This window comes from Manacus candei, unplaced genomic scaffold, assembly GCF_025592945.1.
Source record: "Manacus candei isolate 608988 ecotype Guabito, Panama unplaced genomic scaffold, ASM2559294v1 h1tg000042l, whole genome shotgun sequence".
In the NCBI taxonomy this organism is placed as follows: domain Eukaryota; kingdom Metazoa; phylum Chordata; class Aves; order Passeriformes; family Pipridae; genus Manacus; species Manacus candei.
In genome coordinates this window covers 6,727,107-6,751,952 of record NW_026138090.1, presented here as the reverse complement: position 1 = coordinate 6,751,952, position 24,846 = coordinate 6,727,107, and the positions used below count along the sequence as shown (strand labels likewise).

At 36.5% G+C, this 24,846-nt stretch overlaps 1 protein-coding gene and 1 long non-coding RNA gene across 9 annotated transcripts in view; one reads left to right on the top strand and one right to left on the bottom strand.

Moving 5' to 3' along the window:
- PCLO (piccolo presynaptic cytomatrix protein) overlaps positions 1-24,846 on the bottom strand; it is a 351,079-nt gene that overhangs the window by 194,124 nt on the left and 132,109 nt on the right. For all 8 annotated transcript variants that reach the window (XM_051795279.1, XM_051795271.1, XM_051795275.1 and 5 more), the window contains exons 4-5: positions 10,816-12,036; positions 158-5,222 (exon numbers count right to left, since the gene is read on the bottom strand). In XM_051795279.1, coding sequence (XP_051651239.1) covers positions 158-5,222; positions 10,816-12,036 — 6,286 coding nt within the window. The remainder of the gene's footprint in view (positions 1-157; positions 5,223-10,815; positions 12,037-24,846) is intronic.
- Positions 1,148-22,700, top strand: LOC127474489 (uncharacterized). The gene is made up of 4 exons (XR_007905874.1): positions 1,148-1,258; positions 12,179-12,304; positions 20,235-20,276; positions 22,505-22,700. It is a non-coding gene; the product is annotated as an uncharacterized LOC127474489 (long non-coding RNA).

Sequence of the window (24,846 nt, the reverse complement as noted above, 5' to 3'; positions counted from 1 at the left end):
TGAAAAACACGTGTAATCCAGCATAATTTGTCACACTGTCCAAAAGAAAACAAAACAACAGAAGGAGGGGAAAAACAATAAAAAAATTATCCTGAAATGAGGTGAGGAACATCAAAATTATATTTCAAAGAAAGATCTGCTGCTGTGTCATACTGACCTGTAGTTACTCTTCCAGAAGTAAGATCTACTGCTGTATCAGTTGCCCCAACTCGATAATCAAAGCTATTCTTGCTTTTATATGCAAACAGTCCAGCTTCTGATAAATTTGTGTCAGACATAGATGGTTTCATACCTCCCATTCCTCGGTAGCCATATGACCCTGAACGATCATACTGATAATGGTCATCTCTGTAGCCGAAGCGATCTTCAGGAAGTGTAGTAGGTGGCTGCTGTGCTGCACAGCTCCTAAATGGCAATTTATAAACCATATCACAGCAGACAGCTCTTCTCCCTGCAGTCAGATCTACAGGCTTTTCATCATCTTCTATTACTGTCGTTATGATACCTGAAGTAGTGTCATCCATTGTTACTACCGTTCTGTGGGATTTTGTAGTGCTAAGGTCAACTGCTCCACTCTCTGCTGGCTCCTGAGAAGTGGAGAGATCAGTCCAACCATTTGTAACACCAACAGGTGGTACAGTAACAGGCTTTGTAGTAGCCCATGTCATTGCCTGTGTTGAAGTACCTAGGGATAAATTTATTGGCACTTCATCTCTACCTGCAGAGAAAGCCTGGTTGCTTGTTACTCTGTATGGAGGCTCAAAATGTTTTGATGTTGTCAGCTGGAGCGGTATTGTCATTGCATGTCCCAGATCCACAAGGCTGTCTGTACTGGTGGTGTAGCTCACAGTGGCAGTGCAGGTCACTACTGTTACTGTCCCAGTGACTACAGACAGGGAAGGATCAGCAACACACGCAGTGCTCAGGTTTATTATGGATGGCTGGACAGTACTTACTGGGCGCCCACCTGCGTCACTCACTGGCATTTGCCTTCTCACGTCCATGGAAACAGCAGACAGATCCATACAGCTGTCTCTCATTTCAACGTCCATCTTAGTTAAAGTGCGAAGATCTATGACATCACCCAAAGGATGGAACCTTCCGTTCTCTCTATATCTGGGTTGATCTACTATATGTAGTGGTTCTGGAGGTATAGTAATAGCAACACTACCTAAACCATAACCAGGCACTGGACCCTTAACCACAGACACTGTGGTCTTGGTTACCTCTGTGGTTACTACTTCTGGTTTTGAACTAGGTATTTTTTCAAAAGTCGACTGTGTTGTCACAGGAATAGCTTGCAAAGCACCTGAAATATACATACTCTGACCAGCAGTACTTTGAATTTCCATAGTTTTCATGGGTGAAGTAAAAACTGGTTGCATAGGCTGGGGAATCTGTTCTTTAGGAGGTGCTTCTAAAGGCCAGCTGGTAACAGCCTGACTAGTTATAGCTTCTGTGGGAGTTCCAGGCTCTGATGGCAATGTGATGACAACATATGTTTCCTGTGACGGTTTTGCCAGTCTTGGTGAAGATTTGTTAGAGTGTGGAGACAAAGGGGAAGTAGGTGATGGTATTTTGTACTCAACTGTGGAGACCAAATTCAGAGTCATACTTGAAGTCAATGACAAACTTACTGGTTTGGGCTGTATTTCTGCTGGCTTATGAACAGCTATTGGGAGTGGAGGTACTGCTGGTTTAGGAGCAATTGGAGGTTTAGTTACTTCAGTGGGCCTGTGACTGAAAACAAGTCCTGCTGGGATGGAAGATGGTTTAGGTGGTACAGGAGGTGGTGTTGGAGTGTATGTTTTTGTGATAGGTACCACATGATTCTTTAATACAGCTGTGGACTCTAGTGCTGGAACAGTTGTGACTGAAGGGACCACTGTGGGAACTGTTGCTGCTGTAGTCTTAATCTGTGACTTCTTTTTGGGATAAATGGCTGGCTTGGGTAAAATAGGTGGAGGTGGTAATGGTGGTGGAGGTGGTGGTGGTGGTGGAGGAGGAGGAGGTGGGGGTGGAGAAGGTTGTGCAGGAGAATCCAAAGAAGAGCTTCTAAAAAGAGAGAATACTTTGGCTGAAACAGCAGGAGCTGAGGAAGGCACAGAGACCATGCTGGTCTTACTTACAACACTGGGAGTGGGTACAGAAGATGTTTCTGATGCAGGCTCTGTAACTGGTAATGATGCTATACCTATAGGTGGTTGCTCAGATGTAACACTAGTCAAATCAATCCTTGCCATATCAACACCTAATTCTTTGTGTGGCTCTTCATGATGAATTTTGACACTGCCAGCCTCTATCGTACTTTTAATTTTTCTAGCTGCTTCCTTCTCTGCTTTGGAGGTATCAAAGGAAACAGTATCAGCCACATATTCCTTGGGTTTTGTAACTGTAGTTGTCACTACTGAAGGTGTAGTTTCAGGCAAACAAACTGCAGCTTGATCCACACTCTCCTTATCTGATGCTATGGAAGGCTTTTTAGTGGTTCCATCAATAGATTCATAAGGCATGTTCACTTCAGAGTACTCTTTTGCAGACGTTAGGGGAACCTGGCTTATTATACTGATACCTTCAGCATCTGCTGGTTTACTTACAGCATCTGCTGTACCTATAAAACCTGTGGTTGCACTATCTATAGGTGATGAACTATCTGTGGTACAAACTGAAGATGTAGATGATGTTAAGGAAGCTGTATCAGAAGGTAAAACTGATGCAGCAACTTCAGATGTCTCAGAATAGGTCAATATTGATGTTTCATGAGAAATTATTTCTTGAATTTCTCTGGCATAATCTGTTAAGTATTCATCTTCAATTTCCTCTGCTGTAAAATGCTGTGTTATTTTAACATCTGGAATAGAAAGTGTTGTGCTACTGACAGGTGATATATCTGAGATTGCTGAAGTAGTGCTTGATGTTAAAGATGTACTATCCACTATCTCTCCAACACCAGATACCTTTGTATCAGATGTGGGAATGAAATCTGAAGTTGGTTGTGTTGGACTGGAGCCAGGGGTTAGCTGCATTTTCTGTCTTTTCATAAGCTCTTCATAAGCAGCTTCTGCATCTAACAAGTGCTTTTCCTCGGTGGTAGAAGTTACTGTGCTGTCTAATACAACTATTTCATGACTTTCTGGAATAATGTAAGAACTAGAAACAATATCTTCTTGAGGCACAATAGTATGTAAAGTCTCAACATCATAGTAGTCTTTCTCTAGATCAGTAACTTTCTGTGGTTCATCATAGACCTGTTCTGAAGCTCTTGGTTTTTTCTCTTTTCCTCTCTGTTGCATATATTCACTGCTCTCATCTTGTCTCATGACAAGATTAGTATCAATACTTCCATTGTAAGTATCCTCTACTAAAGATTCATAAATATAATCCTCTATAAGCATTCCACCATATAAAGATTCTTTTTCAAATATTTCATCTTTTTCATTTGCAATTTGAAATGATTTGGACTTATGCATCATCTCCTCATATACCTCTTCAGCACTTTTCAATGTCTTTTGACCACTTTCTTCTTTTGGGAGTCCAACTGGTTGTTCATCTGTTGGGGAGTATAGAGAGACAGCAGTAGGCAATTTGTAAACTTTTTGTACTTCTATTATTTTTTCTGGGCTGATTTCAAATCCTTCAGGATCTGACTCAATACTGGGTGAATATTCAGAACAGGAAGATCTGTGCAGCTCTTCCATTTCTGCTGCCTGTCGTAATTCTTCTGTTGGAGATGCATCTTCAATGGGAGAAAGATTACTTGGTGGAGTCTTTGGACGTTCCCTTCTTCTCTGGGCTCTTAGTTCATCCTTGTCCTTTTTAGATTTTTTGCTAGAACTTTTTCTTTGTTGCTGTTCTAATTCACGCTGTTTCTCTTGTTCCTTTAGAAGTTCTTCCTCTTCCCGTAGTTCTTCTTCTTCTGAAGAGTCTTCAATAGTTGGAAGAAGAGGACCATGTGTCCGATGTCTGGCTTTGCGCTGTTGTTTGCTCTCACCTCCCAGTTTTTTGTGACTAGGACTGCTGTCACTATCTTCATCAAGTGATGACACTGAAGTAGGAGATGTACCTGGTGTGAAACTAGAAGCATGTAAACTAGAAGATCCTTCTCCTCTAGATCTATCTTCTGGTGAATCTGTAAGACTCTCCATCTCTAGCTCAGGTTCTTCATCAAAATATAAAATACCTTTCTGTTGTTCAGTTACTTCAGAGTATTTGTTTGCTACTGTACTATTTAATTCTATTGTTTTGAAACGTCGAAGGCCTCCTCCTCCAGTTATTGCAAGTTCTTCACTGTCTTGACTTTTACTTTCCCTGTATTTTGGCTCTGGGCTTTCATCAAAAGTCTCATCATCGTCATCGTGCCACGAATGTCTTCTTCCTGCATCCTCATCATAGCCCACACTACTTTTCCGTGCCATTCTTCTATGTTTTCCAGCTGTTCCTTTGGCTTTGCTTTTCACTTCTTCTTTCTTTTGGCTTTCAGTTGCACTGATCTCTTTGAGTTGATTTCTAATGAACTCATCATCTTCAGAACCTGAAGCGTCTTCATCAGCACTCATCTCCATAATCTGTTTTCTAATGAAGTCTTCCTCATCACCTGATCCCTGGCTGTCATCTCGTTTGTACTCATCACTGCTTGAAGAACCAACACTAGTTCTTCTTTTTCTCCTTGGGACAGGTGAGTTTTCACTCTCACTGCTGTCTTCCACAGAATCATAGCGTTGTCTTCTTGCTGATACGTCATCTCCTTCATGTTCTTCCTTGTAATCTGCCTGCAAGGAAGCACTTCCTTTGCCCTCTTCTATGATGGTTCCTTCACCTTCCTTAATAGCTTCTAAGTCTTCCTCCTCTGAACTGTAAGATTCTGGAGTGACTGGCAAAGGCTTTGCTTTATGTTGATCTTTTGTCTGTTCACCATATGTCTCAGAAAGCTCTTTGCTTTTTGCAGATTTTTCATCAGAAAGAGTACTTGCCTGAGCTTCCAAAATTGACAGTACGGTACTTTCTAGTTTAGCTAGATCTGAGGGGCTTGGTGGACTTTCTTGTGAAATAGTGTCTTTTTTATTAGTTTCTCTGAGTAAATCCTTTTCATCAGTGGGGATAAGACTTGGAATTTCACCAAGTGAACTCGATATCCCGTCAGAAGAATACCCGGTGTCACTCAGACCTTGTGGACTTTTCTGTTGCTGAGAGCTTGATGTGTCTGATTTTTCATCCTCCTTTTCCTAAAAAAATAAATACATACGCGTATGTATATACTTATATATAAATTCTTAATGTCTTCTGGCAACTAAATATATGTGATTCTTTTTCCTAAAGGCTGAGTTAATGTCTCAGTTGAAGACTGAACACTAATTTCACTATTCAAAGCTGTTAAAATAATACAAAAAAAGTTCCTCAAATTTTTATTTTTTGCATTGAATCTAACTAAGCTTTACATGGCTGTCCATGCTGGTCACTGATTTTACTGTTTACAAGATGACAGTCTATTTCTCAATATAAAAAGTTACTGTATTTAATTTTTTCATAACATTTACTAGTGATAATCTGTCATTTGTTCACATATCCATGGGACAAGTTGTTCGGGGGTTAATTTATATGAAGATTGTAATAACTATACTTCAAAGCTTTCTACATGGTTCTAGATACAAAGCAATATGGCTTTGTCCGCAGAATTTCTGGGTTCTGCTCCTTTTTTTTGCCCATTTAATCTTTTATGATTGTGGTAATATGTCAATCTTCTCATATTTTGGACCTATTTTGGACCCAAAACTCAATTTTGTTTATTGAAGTATTACACATTGTAACATGCAACAGAATACATAGAGTATTGAAGCATGATTTAATACGATTTGGAATGTCCCCACAGATATATATAATTGGGCACTGTACAAATATTTTCTGAGTACCTCATAAAAAAGAAGTTTCTCAGTAAATTGCAGAGGTAAGTTGTTAGTAGGGAAGTGTAATTGCAGGGAAGAAAGCAGGAGGGTCAGCTATTGGTCAAAGGAGGTAAACAAGGCAGGCACACCTAACTGAGCATCAGAACCAATGTTTTCTTTCCATCACTAATTAAACACCCTTATTCATCCTAGCTTCCAGATCCTTCTACACCATTCTGACTGACAAGCACCTCTATCACCTTTAAATAACGATACCAAAAATATCCTACAGCAAGTATTTCTGCACCAATTTCCCTCCTGCTTCTCTCAGCAGTGAAACGCTCTTAGTGAAGGTACCTCATCATTCAGTTAACAAAACAGCTCACTCTCCAAAATACAGGTCATCTTAGCTGCCCTCTTAGCTGACAATATTATGAATGTCCCCATCTCCACTACCTATTTGAGAACAAGCATCCCAATTCTCCTTCTTTTAATAATATAATGTAATTTTTATATCAGTTATGGCTGTCAATAATACAAGTAGGTAGTATTTATTAGCTGTGTTAATCTGACTCAATGATTTCTGAAGTACAGCAAACCATTTATTTAAAGCTTTAATTTATCAGCTTCCTTGGCAATACTCTTAATTGAAAAATAATTTTAAAATAATACTGCGGAATAAATAAATAAGAAAATTATCATGAATGTTAGTTATAATTTAAAGTTACATTTACACTCATGTTAAGTTGCTATCAATTACAACTATTTTCAAATGTTTATTCACTCTAAAATTACATTTACTGCCAAAACATTTAATATTTGTTATTGTCAGCTATTTTATTTTTAAAAACCAGTCAGGTTTTTTACATTATTTTATTTGCATTTAAGGTACCTGTTCTTGCTTTTAGACATAACCCTTTGAACATAAACCTACATTAAAACACTAATATTAATATTACAGTAATATACTAGTTAGTATTTTATTAAATAATCATAATTTCAAAGAAGTAATTTATTATATGTTTTACAAAATCAGATATTACAATGAATATAAACTACATCTGTTCTTCCCATCATTGTACCCAATACTGTAAACCCAGTTGTCTGATATCATAGCAAAATCTATTGTAATTAAAAATCCACTGCGAAAACAAATATTTCTAAGGACTTCCTGAATGATAAGGTTGTGATTAATACATAAATATGGAGAACCTATAGTACTCAAAACAACTTTGGGAATCATCATCATTTGAATACTTTAGCGCTCACTATTCTGAAAAATGAATATACTCCAGCCCTTAAGGACAGGACTACCTATAGTCTTCACAAAAAGCCAGTAATCAAGCATAGTTAAAATTCAGGGTTTGTATCTTATATTTACATTTTTGTTACCTTTATTAAAGAAGAAAGTATTTAAGGGGAATTTATTGGACTGTGTTTAAAAAATACATCATTAAATATATCATTAAAACCAAGGAATTTTTACCTTTATAAATATCACTAAAATTTCACCTATGACACTTGATTGCTATTTTTTCTTTTATGACCCATAAGTTAATACTTATAAAGACATAACCAACAAAACATACTGTGATCAATTTAGATGAGCTACTGAAAAACACGAACATTACTCAAGCCCAGAAGGTCTCCTAGGAGCTGATGGACAGAATGCATCCATCTAGTGAAAGTGAGCCTCTCAGGTCTTGGTTCTCCACAGGGAGATGAAATGATACAGTCCCTGGTAAAGCACAGACAGAAGGCGTCAACTAAACAGTTGAGCACAGAAAAAGGTAGATAACAACTGGTCAAGGAACAACTTCAGAGGAGATGGTAATGAATATTGCTGTTGCCCACCTTAGTGTTGAACCTCAGTGTATGCCATAACATGACTGCTATGAGAAACAGGAAACTGAATATGGGAACGTCTGCAATTTGTACAGTAAGAAGGAGAAAAAGATCTACAATAAGGACAGACTTCTTTTATCACTAGAAATAAATGTGATGAGAAAAATCCAACTTTCTTTTTAAGGCTACCAAAATACGAATATATTTTCTATAATTTTTGTATCGATCATTGCTTGCCCTATGAAATGTCATGCAAAAATTATACTGCACATCATGTTTCGAGATCAATATGCCTGTAACTTACAATAAATAATATTTGGCCTTTGGGTTTTTTTCCTCTATTTCTTGCAGTCTGAGAACTAGGATATTGCCACTAGCTACATCTATGCTTAAATGGCTGGTAACTTACTTTCTACAGGGTTAGCCATCACATACATGAAGGCAGCATAATTGTTAAACTTGTAAATATACCACAAGTACAAGATTTTTAGATGAAAAGCAAAATATTGCAGAAATAATATTGCTAAGGATCATATATATATGCCACTATTCTTGAGAATGAAAAATACATTCTAATCAATAAGAAAAAAAATCCACTTTTTTCTTGTAAAGTAGGAAGTAGTTTGGTACATGTTGAATTGCTGGGCTTTTCTGAGTATTTGAATGGCATTTACTCTGAAAGTTTGCCTAGTGTGAGTTTTTAATACTGAACAAATTTAGCTCTAATAGAGACCTTGATGGGAGGATATTAAGACATGAGAAAGAAGACAACTTATAAAACCTGCAGCCTGGATAAGACTTTAATTACAGCAAAGGCAACCTCTTCAACTAATGACAAAAATGATCTAATGTTAAATGCATTTTTGCTGTTCTAGTGGCTTTTCTACAGTGTCAGTGTCAATACACTTCACTTTTGCTTCAGAAATATTATTTATCACTACTCTTCCTTTACTTTAACTATTATTTGAAAATATAAAACTTAGTGCTTAACGTGTTCAAAAAACATCTAGGTGTGGCACTTAGGAACATGGTTTAGTAGTAAAGGTTGGGCTTCATGATCTTAGAGGTCTTTCAACCTTTATGATTCTATAAAAAAAATCATTGGTTATCGAATCAAATCAGAACTTTATTAAAATAAAACTATGACTAAAAGAAAAATATTAAAAAAATATTTATAGTTTGCATAATTATATTCTGTTGCAGAAAACAGAAATATTATTTGCAAAGGAACTCATGATTTTTAAAAGGTCATTCTGTTTATATAAGAAATAAAGATATACTCATTTTCAAAAAAAAGTTTCACAAAGCAGAAAAAAAGACTTTGATTGACTAGACTATTTAATCTGGATTTCAATTTTATATTTTCAAAATGAAAAATTTTATTTGTATTCAGAAAACTACTTATAGACAAGCTTTTTCCTCCTTCTTCTATCTTTCTGGGCTGTGTTTTGTCACTAATAGCATGTGTCAGAATTATGACCCCTATTAACAATATAATAATATTTACCCAGTAACTGAACCGAAGCACATGATCATTCCTCAGTAAACATAAGAAGGTAGTAATAAGGCAACATATATAATTCAGCTGATCTGTTGTAAATATATGTCCAATTGACATCATGGCAATGTGCTCATGTAGATCTGCTGAACTACTTCTGTGTTAATTTGTGAGTTCCGAGATGGCTGTTTGATACTGACAAACAACATGTGAAAAACCTCTAAGATTTCCAGGCATCCTTGTTCAAACAGCTAACTGCTACTGAACATCTCAATATTGCAAGATGATTTCTCAGGAAAAGTACCTGCAAATCATGAGCAGTCAGCTTAGTCTTTAAAAAAATTTTGGAAGAAATTACATTTTAAAATACTATTGAAAAAAATGCTTTGGAGAAAAATAATGGTTCCATAATTCCTTAAATCACACTTAAAGACTCAAATATTTTAAAATGTGTCAATATCAAAGTCACTTTTTTTTTTTTTCAAAGAATGTCAAATCTCTAAATACAAGTGATATCTGTGATTGTCCCAGTTCCTGAAGGGAGCCTACAAAAACAACAAAGTGAGAATATTTACAAGAGCTTGTAAGGACAGGATAAGGGGAAATGACTTCAATCTGAAGGAGAGTATATTTACATTAGATATTAAGAAGAAATTCTTTATTGTGAGGATGGTGAATCACTGGTACAGGTTTCCCAGAGGCGTTATGGAAGCCCCATCTGGAAGGGTTCAAGGCCAGGTTGGATGGGACTCTGAGCAATCTGGTCTAGTGGAAGGTTTCTCTGCCCATGGCAGGGGGGGTTGGAATGAGATGATATTTAAGGTCCTTTCCAACCCAAACTATTCTATGACTCTATGATTTTCCAAGAACCATTCTATTGATTGTTCTAAATCAGAACTTCAGTCTCTTCATGCCTTTAGGGACTTGTTGGGGTATGTCATGAATGAGTGTTTAAGGTCACTTAAAAAAACACCACAGGGTGTTGCTGCCTTTTTCGTTTTTTTTTAGTGAAAAATTAGGATAATAATGTCTTGGTTACCACCAGAAAAAAAAATAAAACAAAACAAAATAAATTAAAAAAACCCTACCTTTTTGACTGGGTTTATTTGAACATATAATTCTAACAAAGCTTAAACACTTTCCTAAACTTACTTCTATTTTCATAACATGCTACTTTCATAACATAATCCCCTAATTCATAACATTGCCCCTAATTTGTGGTGCTGATAGAAAAACCCTTTAACAACTTTAACAACAAATTTCAACAACTGATCTTCAAAGTCTGGAGAGTTTAAAAATCAAGACAAATCCGAAATATCTGAATAATTATTAAACAGGAGCTTTGCCTTAATTTCAAATGCTTAACTGCCCGAGACTGAAAATCAGGAAAGAAGTATTGAAAGGTGCATGTAGAGCACAGTACTCGCTGATTAAACTTTCACTCCAGGTGAGTTATTGATTTTATCATTTAGAATCATCTTGTACAGAGAATAACAGTAAAGAGCAGGAAGACATACAGGAGAGGTTCTGTCAGGATCAGACTCTAAATTGTAGCAAGGGAGAAAGGGAGGTGGGAGGGAGAAAGCCACTTACTATTTTTTCTCGTGCTGCTTCCACGTGTTCGGTTCCTGGCAAAGGTGTTGTTTGAACAGGAATTTCTTCCTCCTGAGCCTTTTCAGCTTTCAAAACCGTCTGTGAAATCCCAGTTGTCAAATCCTCTTTCTTAAAATCCTCTTGCTCCTTAGCTTGCAGTCCCTTATAAGGTGCTTCAACTTCTTTCTGTTCAGCAATATGGTCTTTAATCTCAGCTCTAATTTGTTCTTTTTTGTCCTCTGGATGTGGTGTACTTGTTTCTGGGAGCACAGGTTTTTTATCTTCTTCCAAAGTGCTAAGCGGTTTCTTTTGGTCTGAACTTACTGTTACAGGAATTTTATCTGTTGAAGGTGTCTTTGACAGTTTCTCTTGCTGAATTTTTGTTTCTTCTTTTCGATGTTCCTCTTGGATTTTCTCCACTGATGAAGTCTTCATAATTTTCTCACGTTGAAGTTTTGGATCTTCTTTCTGAATCTTATGTTGGATTTTATCAACTGAAACTGCCTTTGGCATTTTGATTTCCTGAAGTTGTGCATCTTCCTTCTGAGCTGCAGGTTGGATTTTGTCAGCTGACAGTGCCTTTGCCATTTTCATCTGCTGGAGTTTTGGGTCTTCTTTCTGAATTCCCTGTAAAATTTTGTCAGCCGAGGGTACTTTCGCCAATTTTGCCTCTTGAAGTTTTATGTCTTCCTTCTGAATTCCATGCAAAATTTTATCAGCTGAGGATGTTTTTGCCAGTTTTGTTTCTTGAAGCTTTTCATCCTCCTTCTGAACTTCGTGCAAAACTTTATCATATGAGGCTGTCTTTGTCAGCTTTGTTTGCTGAATCCTTGGGTCTTCCTTCTGAGAAACACGCTGGATTTTATCAGCTGAGGGTGTCTTGACAAGTTTTCCCTGCTTAAGTTTTGCTTCTTCCTTTTGAATCCCTTGTTGGATTTTATCAGCTGACAATGTTTTTTCCAGCCTCCCCTGTTGAAGTTTTGGAGCTTCCTTCTGAACGCCTGGTTCTTCTTTCGGCTTCGCTGCTGCTGGAGTAGGCGGTGTGGAAGTCTTCTGAGGAGAATGTGAGACAGCAGGCATAGGCTGTTTTGGAGGAGTAGCAGGTGGTTTGGGTACTGGTTGTGAAGGGCCTGTTTTTGGAAGTGGCACCTTGCCCATATCTCCAAGTTGTCCTGACATTGCCCTTTGGGTCTGGCAGTTTAAGCACAGCCATTCCTGTACCTGTGATAGAACAAAATTAGGAAGTTACTTATTTGAAAAAGTAACAATAAAATCATACAGTGTTTTCAACTGATATGGTTGAATTCTTTTAATCTGAATGCTATGCATGCTGAGAAGTTTTCTTTCTTTCCTACTCTTGCAGGAAGATCCATAACACCTTTCTCACAGAAATGGAGCATGTCAAGTTCCAGACAGCCAAGCTGAACAAATATAAAAAGACACTGTGAAAACTAACAGCAATGACATTTTTCCAAAGAAATGATGCCCTGTATGTACAAAGTTTGCTTATATATTTCTAACATTTATTGTTTTCTAAAGCCTCTATAATCCATCAGTAGGTTCATCTGAATTTGCAAATGTGAGTAAAAGTGGACCAAATGGGACTCATGGTTCTTTGTGTTTCTCTTCAGAAATCACCTTCCCCTCTTGACTTTGTGTATAGATATCAGTGCAGCGTATAAATGTAGTATGGCTGTAACTCAAAAGGAAGATCACCTGTCTGCTCACTTTACTGCTAAATCCCTGCTGCACACTGGCTCCTTTTACTCTTCTTCCCAGAAAATCAGAAAAAGGGCAAATGCTTCTACCTGTGCAAAAGATCTTGTTGCCAGTTGCCTAGCTACTACATGAGAGCAGTAATCAGACTCTTTCCAGTGGGATTTTGTGTATAGTTCCTTTAAAATAGCAAAAGAAAACTTTAAACATAGAAAGGCACTGAAAGGAAAGGGAAAAAAAAACAGGCCAGACTCTTGTGAATACTAGAATAGATAATGAAGGTCTACTTCAGTAGTGCAAAATGAGCTTCACTCTTGGTTAAGAAGTGTGTGCTGAACATTAAAGTTTAGATTAAAAAATAGCTGATTAAGCTAATAGGTGAAATACAAATGCAAAGAATCACAGACGAAGTGATAAAAAATTAAGTAAGAAAAGATCATAAGGTCTAATTTTATTGAAATGCAAGTAAGGAGAGGCTATTTAATATATAAAATTATTTGTTTCTGACACAAGAAATGCACAAGAATGCATGTGTTATAATTCAGGTCATCTAACAATTGCCTTGTATATTTATTATTCTATTTTTATAGAAAAGACCAAATTAATGAGTCCTAGAAATTGACACAAAAAAGATTTATTAATAGTATCTGGAATTATTTTCCCAAGAAATGCAGTTTATTGGTTGAATCAGCTGTCTCTCCTGACAGTTACTATACCTTTTGCAACTCTAAACTGAATGTGGCTCTGTGTCAGACTATTAAATATAATTTAGGTTTAATTTTTCTGTTGGAAAAAGCATTAAAACATAATCCTCAAGGAAAGATTATCCTTCTCCATAGGACTTAAAGTGTTCCAACTACACATTGTTTGTCTGGGAAGCACTAATTAAGAAACAAAAATAAAAGTAACTTTTTTTTTAAGGAATGTCTAAAATATAACCTAGTTGTCTTGCAAATATTTCTGTTAGATGGGTTTATCTGGAATTCTTACTATAGTTTCCTCTCTTTTCCCAGAAAACAATATTGGAAGCCATAAGTATGTTGTGTACTGTTTTTCATAAGCTTAAAATAGAAGCAATGCTCAAGGAAACAAATTTGCCTGCAGAGAATCATGATATTATTATTAGGAGTCTGCAATTGACTAAATATACTAGATAACATTTAGCATAAATAGACTACAGGAAAAAGATATAATTTCATAACAGCTTTGATTCTTTTCTCATAAAGTTTCTGAAGACCAATACACAAAGTTGACTAGATAATTATCATTGATTTTTTTTTTTTTTAATTTATTGGAGGACCTGAAAGTTTTTAAACCTACTAAAAAGGGGGCAGATTCTGGCTTTTCCATTCAACCTGAAAAAAAATCCTCATTTCACAACATAAGCAGAAATAATGTCATTTTTATTTGTGCTAGGATAGCCTCTGTCGGCACAGGGTGTGGGAATAAGACAGTACTTATATGCATTAAGCTTCTCAGAATCTACCCTTAAACATCTTCAATTACATAAAAACATAATGAAGTGATTCTTCTGCCATGAAATAATCCATGGTTCAAAAGATCACTGTTATATAGATATTCCTAAAGAACATGATACTTCATACTTTAAATGCACATGTTCTTTTCAGTGTCGTTTGACCTATTTTATTTTTATTTCCATGTAATATATCCATACCCAGTTTGTAGGGGCTTTATGTTTGTTTCTTTTCTATCTACATTTGTCTCTACATCTACATTTGGCTTTTCTCCTAGCTGTGTTGGTTATGGGGATCCCATTTAGTACCTCTCAGCTGCAGTCCACTCACTGCTCATACACTTGCTCCCTCTCAGATTCATCAAGTCACTTCCCTTTCCCTCATTTAAATCCTTCACAGACTCAGTTCTCTGAACTTTCTATAGTAACTTTAGCAATTTTAATAACAGTATTAAGTGTTTTAAAACTATAACAATTACCCAGTTACTGTTTCCTTTGCTCACTGTCCCTGTTCAGTGTCTATTTCCTGGAGTAAATTTCTTCAGCTCAAGGACTATGCTTTACACTGAGCACATGGTACAACAAGTCTGTTAAAAGTGAAAATAATGACAATTAGCATGAGGAAAAAAAGTGTGATGGTTTCTCTGCCATATTGATGAAAATGATGGCAGTGAAAAAACCAAATATCTGGAATTGTCAGATATCCAGTGATTTAATGAACCTTGCCATGGTTCTCTTGGACTTTTGCTATATCTCCATATATTTACCACTTTATTTTTCAGTGTTGCTACATAGGCAAGGCAAATAGCTATGTGTTTCAAATTCTAATCTAAGCTTTTTATAATCATGTGGATATTTGATCACAAAAGAGTCTACAAAAATCTTCTTATAGTACCAGCCCTCTAGCTCCTGATTCTCTGTCAGAATGGTTCTCTGTAAAATCAAATTTTGCACCATTAAGTCATATGCCTCAGTTTTAGATTTGTCTTTTCCTCAGTTAACCTCATGCCCTGAATGCAAGCTTTTTCCTAAGGCAATCTCTTCAGTTAGCCTGTCAACCCAAATTTATTATGACTTGGGAAATGGACATCATCTTCTTTCAGCAGTCTTCACCAGATAAATCTTAGTTCTTTACAGAATTCTTCACATGCTTTGGTTCTGAATTGGCAGTAGACACTATGGTTGGCACTATAAGTGATACTAGTGCTTTAATACTCTGAACCCATGGCTCTCTCCCTATGTTTTCAGCAAGCCCTACAACCTCATATTGCTGGATAAAGTAGCTGTGTCACAATGTTCTCCTCACTCAATTTCCTAATAAACAAATGCTATTATGAAAAGGGCAGACACCTAACATTCACTGGGCATGACTATTTTTCAGTCATCATGCGAGAGGCTCTGGCATTTCACTTCCTTTGCTTTTTTATTTAAATACCACAATGTTAGATAATTTTAAGTTGATAGTAATAGGCCAACTATTCCAGGTCCCTGTCGGTCAAGGATTTTGTATTGCAGTATGTTGATAAACTTCTTTGGCACTCTTGGGAAATGCTTTTTGGTAAATTAAGAGTTTTTCTCTAACTGAAAGTAACTCAAAGTATTTCATATATTTGTGAAGGTGAAAACAAATGCTTCTTCCATTAAACATGTCTAAGTTACATCAGAAGGCAAATGTTTTAGTTTCATTTAGACACCAACCAACCTCTTCCTTTGTCATTGCTGGATTATATATTTTTCCCTTCCTAATTCTTCCTCCACCCTGCTCTCAATAAAACGAAATTGTGAAACCAACATAGAAATGAAAAAAAACACTAATAAATAGATCTCTGAAAAATTAATATATTTCTGATTTCACTGTAATAATAATCACATTGCAAATCAGAATCTTTATAAGAAAGCATATGCTAATTATAAAAAAGCCTGAATATATTTATGAAAAGAAAAGTACATTTTTGTCTCCCTAACTACCTCATAAACAAAATGGGGGAGAAATAGTGCATTAAAATATTTTTCTTGTTACTCACATTTGCAATCTTGTTTTTTACTAGGCATAGATTTGAGTATGTTTTTAGAAAACAAATAAACAACAAACAGCCCCCCCCATTTAAAAGTGAGATATCTCTGATGTTCTAAGGTTCTAAGACAGTTTTACCTTAAATATTTATTTTTATTTGATTTGGGTTTTGTTTTTACTGTCACAAGCTTGTACAGCATATTTCTGAGATCTGACATGACTAATCCCCTTAACAAAATAATAGAAAAACAGAGCTGACAAAAAGATATCCACAATGCAGTTAGGATTGCTTCAGACTTAAATATATGATATACACACTGTGTGCTTTAATCTCAAATTTTTATAATAGTGAGATTGAACACAAGCAAACATCAACAGGAAATGAGCACACAGAATAGAAATCATACTGGATGTGGAAATGCATGATTATAGTCTGACAGTATTCATTAAAGTGTATCAGCATAAGAAGGCCAAATCAAGCAGTTATGAGATATAGATAATCCACAAAAAGTGAGCAACCCACATCTTACCCACATCTAACTCACCCACTTGATTTAATAACTAGAAGAAGTGTTCCCACTAACTACAGCTCTGCTAGTCCAATTCACATGTTTATAAAGTTTTAGAAAATATTTTGCAAGAAAGTTGAACTGATCCTTGAAGTTAAGAAAGAGGCCCAATACTCAAACGTAACATGAGTTTATGGGAGGAAGACTGTATCACATAAACACTGCATTTTTGTTCTTGGATAACATTATTTATTCTACAGGTCAAAATAAAACTATTACGCATTGAGCATACCTGGATTCCAGCGCAATAACTGAACTACCACTGTAAAATGATTAATCAAATTAGCAGAGATGAGTCAAGAAAGTGTTAGCTAGGGAAAACACACCTCCTATGGAGGGAAATTACCCTACATCCTGCTTAAATTTCAATTACTTTTTGTATGTTTTAGTTACTTTAAAGTGGATATATTTTCAGGCTTTGGAAGCTTTTTTTCATATCCTCTTGCCCTGGAGAGATATATTGTAGCATCAGACCAAAGTCAGAGTCATGCTTTCTCTTGTCAGGTCCCCATCCTGCTTGTTACAGAAAGGAGAGAAGGAACTCTTGAAACACCCAGCCCAGAGGTTCAGATGACTGATGCAAGGCCTAGGTTGGTGCAGCACAGCTGACAGTCCTCAACTCAGTTTTATTGAGAAAAAGGCTGTTAAGATATGATATGGTGTTTTAGAGAAAGCCAGGTGATGTGAGAAAATTTAACTAACAAACAAACAAAAAAAAGTAAAACCACAGAGTGTCACAGGGAAAAGTATTCAAGAAGAAATATACTGACAAGAAGAGGTACAAAGTCAAAAGAAAAACACGGAGAAGAGGATGATAGCAACGCAGCAACAGCGAATGTTGGCTGGTACGTTCCATGCTGGTCTGAGCATTTCTTTGTGATGTTTGAACAACAAATTCCAATCCCACACATTCTGAATACTCAGATCTCCTGCCTTTAGGAGAAATATTTAAATTGCTAGATCTGTATATAAAAAAGTTACCACCACTGTCACATAGATTAAGGAACAGAGTATGACCACCAAATCAGACAGTAGATCTGGCAGAAGAAAAAAAAAAACAAACAAACAGAAATCCCACATTTTTTTTTATCCAAACAATGTTAAGCATGGCATAACTGACTAAAAGCAGTCAGTTTGGCAGAGACAGGGTCCACAGTGGAGCCTCTATGGTATCCAGAATTAGAAAAAACACAGAAAGGTTTTTGTAGATATAGTGTCCGTGGAGGTCACAGGCACTTTTCCAGGCTTATTCTCCTGAATTTACACGTAAATTTTGTCTAAAAGGTCGCTTAGGAACTTAAACTTATTTTCAGATTTCACTTCAAGTGGAGAATAAAATGCAAACAAATGCTTAGTCAGATGGTTGATTTTTTGAGAAAAGGTTAGAAAAATGTAGCTAATTTAACCTAGGGAAATGAATCCCACAAATATGACGCATACAGGAGGAAAGGCATAATGGTTGCAAACCAAATGGATATAAATTGTCCATAGATAAATTTAGCCTTGAAATTAGAAGACCTTCCTTTCCATTAGTGATTTGTAGTTTGGAGTATGATACAATGGGAGTGTGGTTCGGAGAAACACATTTGATTCCAACATATGATGTGATTGCCAACAAAGTCACTCAATGATTCATGAAATCCTACCAGTATTACAAACTACACTTCTGTAATAGTACTCATGAGCAGAATGCATTATCGTATTAGCATTAAATAGGTTCATAGAATTTAGCTGACTTTAAACATCAAGCTATCTTTCAGCCATGAAGGAGAGATTGTAGAAATCTTCAAAAACTGGTTCAGATGAGTTTAAAGCATCAACTTATAACAAACAACAGCAAAAAATTCCTGCAGAATAAAGATGTTTGTCAACAGAAGGAGGAAGGGATTACCTTTTTAGCTTAAGAATGCCTTTTTTCTTCAGTAAAGTTGCAATGATGAGATTGTTATCTGAACAATGCAAAAAAATTACCATCTTTTACCTTTTCTCACGTAAAGATTTTCAGTATGTGATTGAGGAAGACCAAATTATCTCAGCATCTCATTGTCACTAATTGATAAGTTTACTTTAAAGCCATCATAACTACGAAATATGTTATTTTCAACTGTCTCTTTTTCTTACACACCGACTGATAAAGGAAGAGAGTTGTAAATACTGTAGCAGACTACCAAAAAAGCACAGAGGAATTGGTGTTTCACCCATGTGTCAGGAGTTATCTGCTCCTTAATTTTAATAGCGTTGGGACTGCTGAATATTCCACTCAATTATGAACAGATGAAATACAGAATATGACAGCACAAAGATGACCTACTTCAAGTGATGACAATTCTTAAATGTGTATGCCCTTATCCTACTTCAAGATACATCTCAACACCTTCAGAAAAAGCTCAAATTTTGTGTATTTTCAGCAACTGCTCTGTTTGGGAATTTTTATTTTAGCAATTAAATTTAACAGGTAATAGGATTTTTATGCCTATAGTGTCTGTGTATACTTTAATTTCCTCTAGTTATTTTGTCGAAGGCCCTTAGAGGCTTAGAATCATGTTGTCAATGCACAAAAACGTATCACTAGTGTATATAAACATCATCACAGATGTGAAAGAAGCACACCTGTTGAAAGACAACTGCTTTTTTATTGAGGAAGGGGAACATCACTCTGTTTTTACTCTTCATCTAACTGCACTATAATATGTTTGTTGCTTTTTTTCATGCATAATTATAACAAGATGATTAAAAGTCCTCCTTTGTACTGGTAGGTTTAGCTGTATGGGTGCTGTTACCCAAAACAAAGGAATAAGGCTTCCTCATTCTTACACAGAGAAATTCCCATCAAGCATTTCACTACCTCAGGTGACCACTTCTTCTGTTACCATGGTAAAACCAACACCAATGAAGGGAAAAACAACCAAGTGAATATAGGCATCATTCAAAGGCTAACCTTTTGTTTCTTAAACCTTTAAGATATTTTTGAATATTGGCTTCTACAAGAAAATATGCATGAAAATCAGCTTTCTGTCCTTACACGTCAATGACAATACAATTTTCATATTAAGCAGTATTCTAATCTACAAAGTCCATCTCAGCATGGTTTCAATATTATTTTGGTATCTCATTTCACTCAAAAAAGGTCACTGAGGATAGAGAATTTACTTGAAGGATAAGAAGATAATATTTACATTATAAACATATTTCAGTGTATATCTGACAATCAGAGTCATATGACAATTGCTACAATGACATTCTCTTTCCCAGGTTCTTTTAAGGAGATTACCAATTAGATGATTAAACCAATTTCACCTTGCTTTCATACAGGACAAATGACCATGCTGTTGTGCATGAATTAGCAGCAGTATATGACCTCTATTTTCATTATTCTTAACCTGCTTTGATAGTATTATAGTTCTTCCATTTAGATCATATAGACCATATAAATCCAAGGTTGTGCTAGAGTCTGAAGTCATAATTTTGTAGTAAACATTCAGTTTTATTAAATGGTAATTTACAAACTCGTTTAGTCTGAGCTTTAAAAATATTAGGCTACTGTAGTCCTTCTTGGCTATATGTAGATGTTTAGTAGCCTCAGTATGCTCCTTTGTATCCTTTATTACAGCAATCTCAAAGAATAACTGTTTTCTTTGCCTTCTAGCAGCTGAATCATTATTCCCCACACAACTGGTCAGCAGAATACGTGAGTATTCCCATCCCATCATTGCTATTATTTGTTCTGAACTGACAAAATGTCTAGTGTCATGGATGGCACTAAAACAACAAACAATACCATCCCCTGAAGAGTTTGTGGTCTATTCATTCCTATATTCAATGCTGACCTTTTGCAAACAGTCTAGAGAAAACAGGTTTTGTTCAAAAACTAGGGCTTAGCTATGGAACTAGATTCTGTAGTAAAAAGAAGATCCACTTTTTTAATCACATCTCACAATATATATTTGATTATAAACTACAAATACAACCTTTTTATCTGAGCCTTAATGGATCATATTTATAAACAGCTTAACCATTCTTTTTTTTTATTTTGGTCACTCCCAATAGAAATACAGAGACAACTAATATATATAATTTCTCTGAAAAGTCATTTTGCATTTTGTTTGCTCTTGTGAATCAGATAATCCTAAAACTAATGTGTAGTTCAAATATGCTTTGCAAAAACAAAATTCTGGGGTATGACAGCTTGAAATATGCTTCTTTTGTCCCTATTTTATCTATTAATGCATCAATAGTCCTTTTAATGAAGAGGGATCTGCATGCTAATTCACATAAATGGAAGAGGTTGATCAAGACTTTAAGTGAAATACTATGGAGGAAGACTGAAATACTGAAAGAATTTTTAAAAAGTGATTTTTTTTTTTTTACTCTTAGCTCCATCCACTCTCATCTAAACTAAATTTTAAATACTTAACTGAGGAGCTAAAGCTAGGAACCTGGCTACTCAAATTCAGTCATCAGGCTACGGGATGTTATCTCCAGGTATGAACACCACTGGTTGTCTGATTACTGTACCTGTTGCTGATTAGGGAGCAGCCAACTGTGCTCCACACAAACCTCACTTCAAGGATGAATTTGAGATTTGCACAGAGCCTACACTAAGCTCCAAAGATAAACCTTTCTTAAAAAAACAGCCTGAAGTAAGGACCTAAATCTGTAATCTGATCCTTAAATAAATGGTCTGATTTTCAAAAGCTCTAAATACTTGAAGACACTTCTACTGTCTTCCATTTTTTCAATTTATCTCTTCTATTTGAACATTTTTAGTCAGAACCACAGCATGCATGTCTGTTTCTTCAGACTGGTGACGTGTCACTAGTGGGGTTTCACAGGGCTCCATCTCAGGCCCTGTGCTCTTCAACATCTTCATAAATGACTTGGACATAGGACTGGGAGGGATACTAAGGAAGTTTGCAGATGACACAAAACAGGGAGGAGCTGACTTCCTCAAAGGCAGAGAGGCTCTGCAGAGAGACCTCAACAAATTAGAGTACTGGGCAATCACCAATCATAGGAAGCTCAACAAGAGGAAGTGCCGGATCCTGCACCTGGGATGGGGCAACCCTGGATGTACAGACAGACAGGGGAATGAGATGCTGGAAGACAGTGCTGAGAAAGGGACCTGGGGGTCCTGGTTGATGGTAAGTTAAATATGAGCCAGCAGTGCCCTGGCAGCCAGGAGGGCCAACCATGTCCTGGGGGGCATCAGGCAAAGTATCACCAGCCAGGTAAGGGAGGAGATTGTCCCGCTCTGCTCGGCACTGGGGCAGCCTCACCTTGAGTATTGTGGCAGTTTTGGGCACCACAATGTAAGAAATATATTAGGCTATTAGAGAATGTCCAAAGAAGGGTAACGAAGATGGTGAAGGGCCTTGAGGGGAAGCTGTGTGAGGAGTGGCTGAGATCACTTGGTCTGTTCAGCCTGGAGGGGTTAAGACTGAGGGGACACCTCATTGCAGTCGACAGCTTCCTCATGAAGGGAAGAAGAGGGGCAGGCATTGCTCTCTATTCTGTGGTGACCAGTGACAGGACCCGAGGGAATGACCTGAAGCTGTGTCAGGGGAAGTTTAGGTTGGATATTAGGGAAAGGTTCTTCACCCAGAGGGTGGCTGGACACTGGAACAGGCTCCTCAGGGAAGTGGGCACAGCACTAAGCCTCACAGAGTTCAAGAAGTGTTTAAATGATACTCTCAGGCACATGATGTGACTCTTGGGTAGTGCAGCCCCTCCTGTGCAGGGCTGAGGCTAAGAATTGGACTCGATGATTCTTGTGGGTCCCTTTAACTTGGCATGTTCTGTGATTCTGTGCTTCTGTGATTCATCACTTATGTTTATTTTATCATTTCAGTTTATTAGCAATGATTTATGTATAATGTTTGCTTTCAGTGTCATGTGACTGATATATGAATCCTTTAGGTGCCTGAAAATGAAGGGCAAAGGGAAAGAAACAAGCAGACCAAAAAATGGGAAGGAAACATGCTATTCTCAAGGAAGCAACCATAGGTCCAGCAAAAAGGGAAGAAAAGGTCCAGCATAAAGGGAAGGAAAATCTCTCACTTGGCTTTGGAAAATTATATTCATTATTAGCTACCTATACAGCAAGAAGTTTGTATGTAACCATTTGCTGATATATTGGCAGCTGCCATATCAGTAAAGAGATAAAAAAGTAAACAAAGGAAGTAGATATTACACCTGTGCAGAATGGCCATGACTTTGTGTGATATGGTACGTGCTGAGAAGCCCACAGACCCTCCAGTAACTTCTTTAGTTCTTCCCAATGGACATCTCTCCTAAACACCCTAAAGGAGGAAATGAGAACCCTACTGAGCTCCCTGCTTTAAGATCATGCCATGGGCAGCGTGGAGAGATGGCAGAGCACAGGAGTACAGAAACAGTCACACCTGTCATCTCCTGTAAAAACACTGCCTGCTTTTGCAACATATGGGTCAGAATAACACTTTATCATTAGGTGTGCCCACTTTCACTGACAAGAGCAAATTCCCAAGCTTTGAGGCAATGCAATCCGAAGTCTAGGGAAAAGCAAAGGGAAAAGCAAAGGGAGAGACAAGGTGCAGGTGAAAAAGGGGAAAACCAAGTTTTTTAGTTTCTCGGTTTCATCCTCCTTTGAGATTTATCCTGATTATCTCTCAGGTAGACTGTGGTGACATGTTTTAAGTAACAATAATCTTTTCTATATGTCCTACTCATTGTTTTGACCTTGCAGTTTCCTGCCTACAATTCTGTCCTTGTGAAGCTACACAATAGGAAATATTGGAAATGTTGTCTTAAAATGAATATGCCATTTAGTCAGCAAGATAATCCTGTCAAACATTGTAACTCAAAAAAGGGGAGCATGCTGCATACTTCCCTAATTTGGCAAGTATGTACAGAAAGAATTAAAAATAAAACATTTTTCTTGGAAAACTTCAGACCAACATTCATTAAAAATTCTTCTCAATATTTCATACAGAAACATGCTTGCAATCTGTTTAAAAGCATAACATACTGTGATGCTATAGTATGACTTAAAACAGATGTTTTCTTGGTGCAATGAAAAGCGCAAATAATTCCTGTATACTCCAGCAAACCTGAGTTTACTTTCAGGAGACATAATAAAATTATACAAAGAAAATACCAAATAATCTAAACTCATATAAATCTGCCCCAAACCAATGTACTGCTAACTCTCAATTTAAATATTAAAGATAGGAGGACAAGACAGGTTTTAACTGTTAAGGGGGAAAAAAAAAAAGACCATTGAAACGAGGGAACTTATATTTCCTGTCTCATTAGTGGTAATAAATCTTTCATAGCTGCTTGGAAGTACGTAAGGGCAATGCCCCAAAATATCGAGTTGAACTATGGTAGGAATACTCCATTTCCCAATGGACTAGCAATGCAAGTAATACACACATGCTCTTACCTCATGACCAGGTTTTGTAGTCAGGGTAAAACCTCAAACTATAGCATCCACAAAATGGAGCTTTTAATAATATTAACTGTATTTTATGATTAAATATTTGTTTCTTCAAGGCAGAATAAATTTCAATTAAAAATCCATAATTATTTCTAAATAAAAATACCAAACATTTCCAATCTCCTGGAATTCTGCATTAATTACTTAATCTGTTTTTGCTTTACCCTTGTAAAACTTAGTTTTTCATATGTCTCAAAACACAGAGAGAACTGCTTTAGTGATTATAAAGTGGGAAAAAAAAATCTACACAGACAGCAAAAAATGAAGTGCCTGCAAAAGAAGCTCCCTGCAGTCCTTAGTTGCCCTTTCACTACCTTTTGCTGTCTTCAGAAGGAAAAAGAATCCTCTTGAAGCAACTACATTAGCTCAGCTTTAATACTAATTACACAATTACTTATATAGTTAAGATGATTCAGAATTTTCCCTTGATGAGAGACAGGGGATCCCTCACACGTCTTCAAACAATTGAAGTAAAATATTAAATTTTGCATGACAAGGGCAAATCCATAATCTTACACACAGAAATGAATGATACACAGACAGACATTCACACACATACACACACATGCAGCTCACTGCAGGAAGCCAAATAAACTCACTCAATATATTAACAGATACTTATGGCCAGAAGAGGCCATTATTCTCAAAAGATTTGATCCTTTAATGCCAGAATCCATTTAGTTTCATCAAGACTTTTCTATTCTCAACCTTTCAGCATTTCTTAGAAAGATATGCAAATTTATGGGGAAGGATTTCTCTATCTTCAAAGTTCCAATAATTA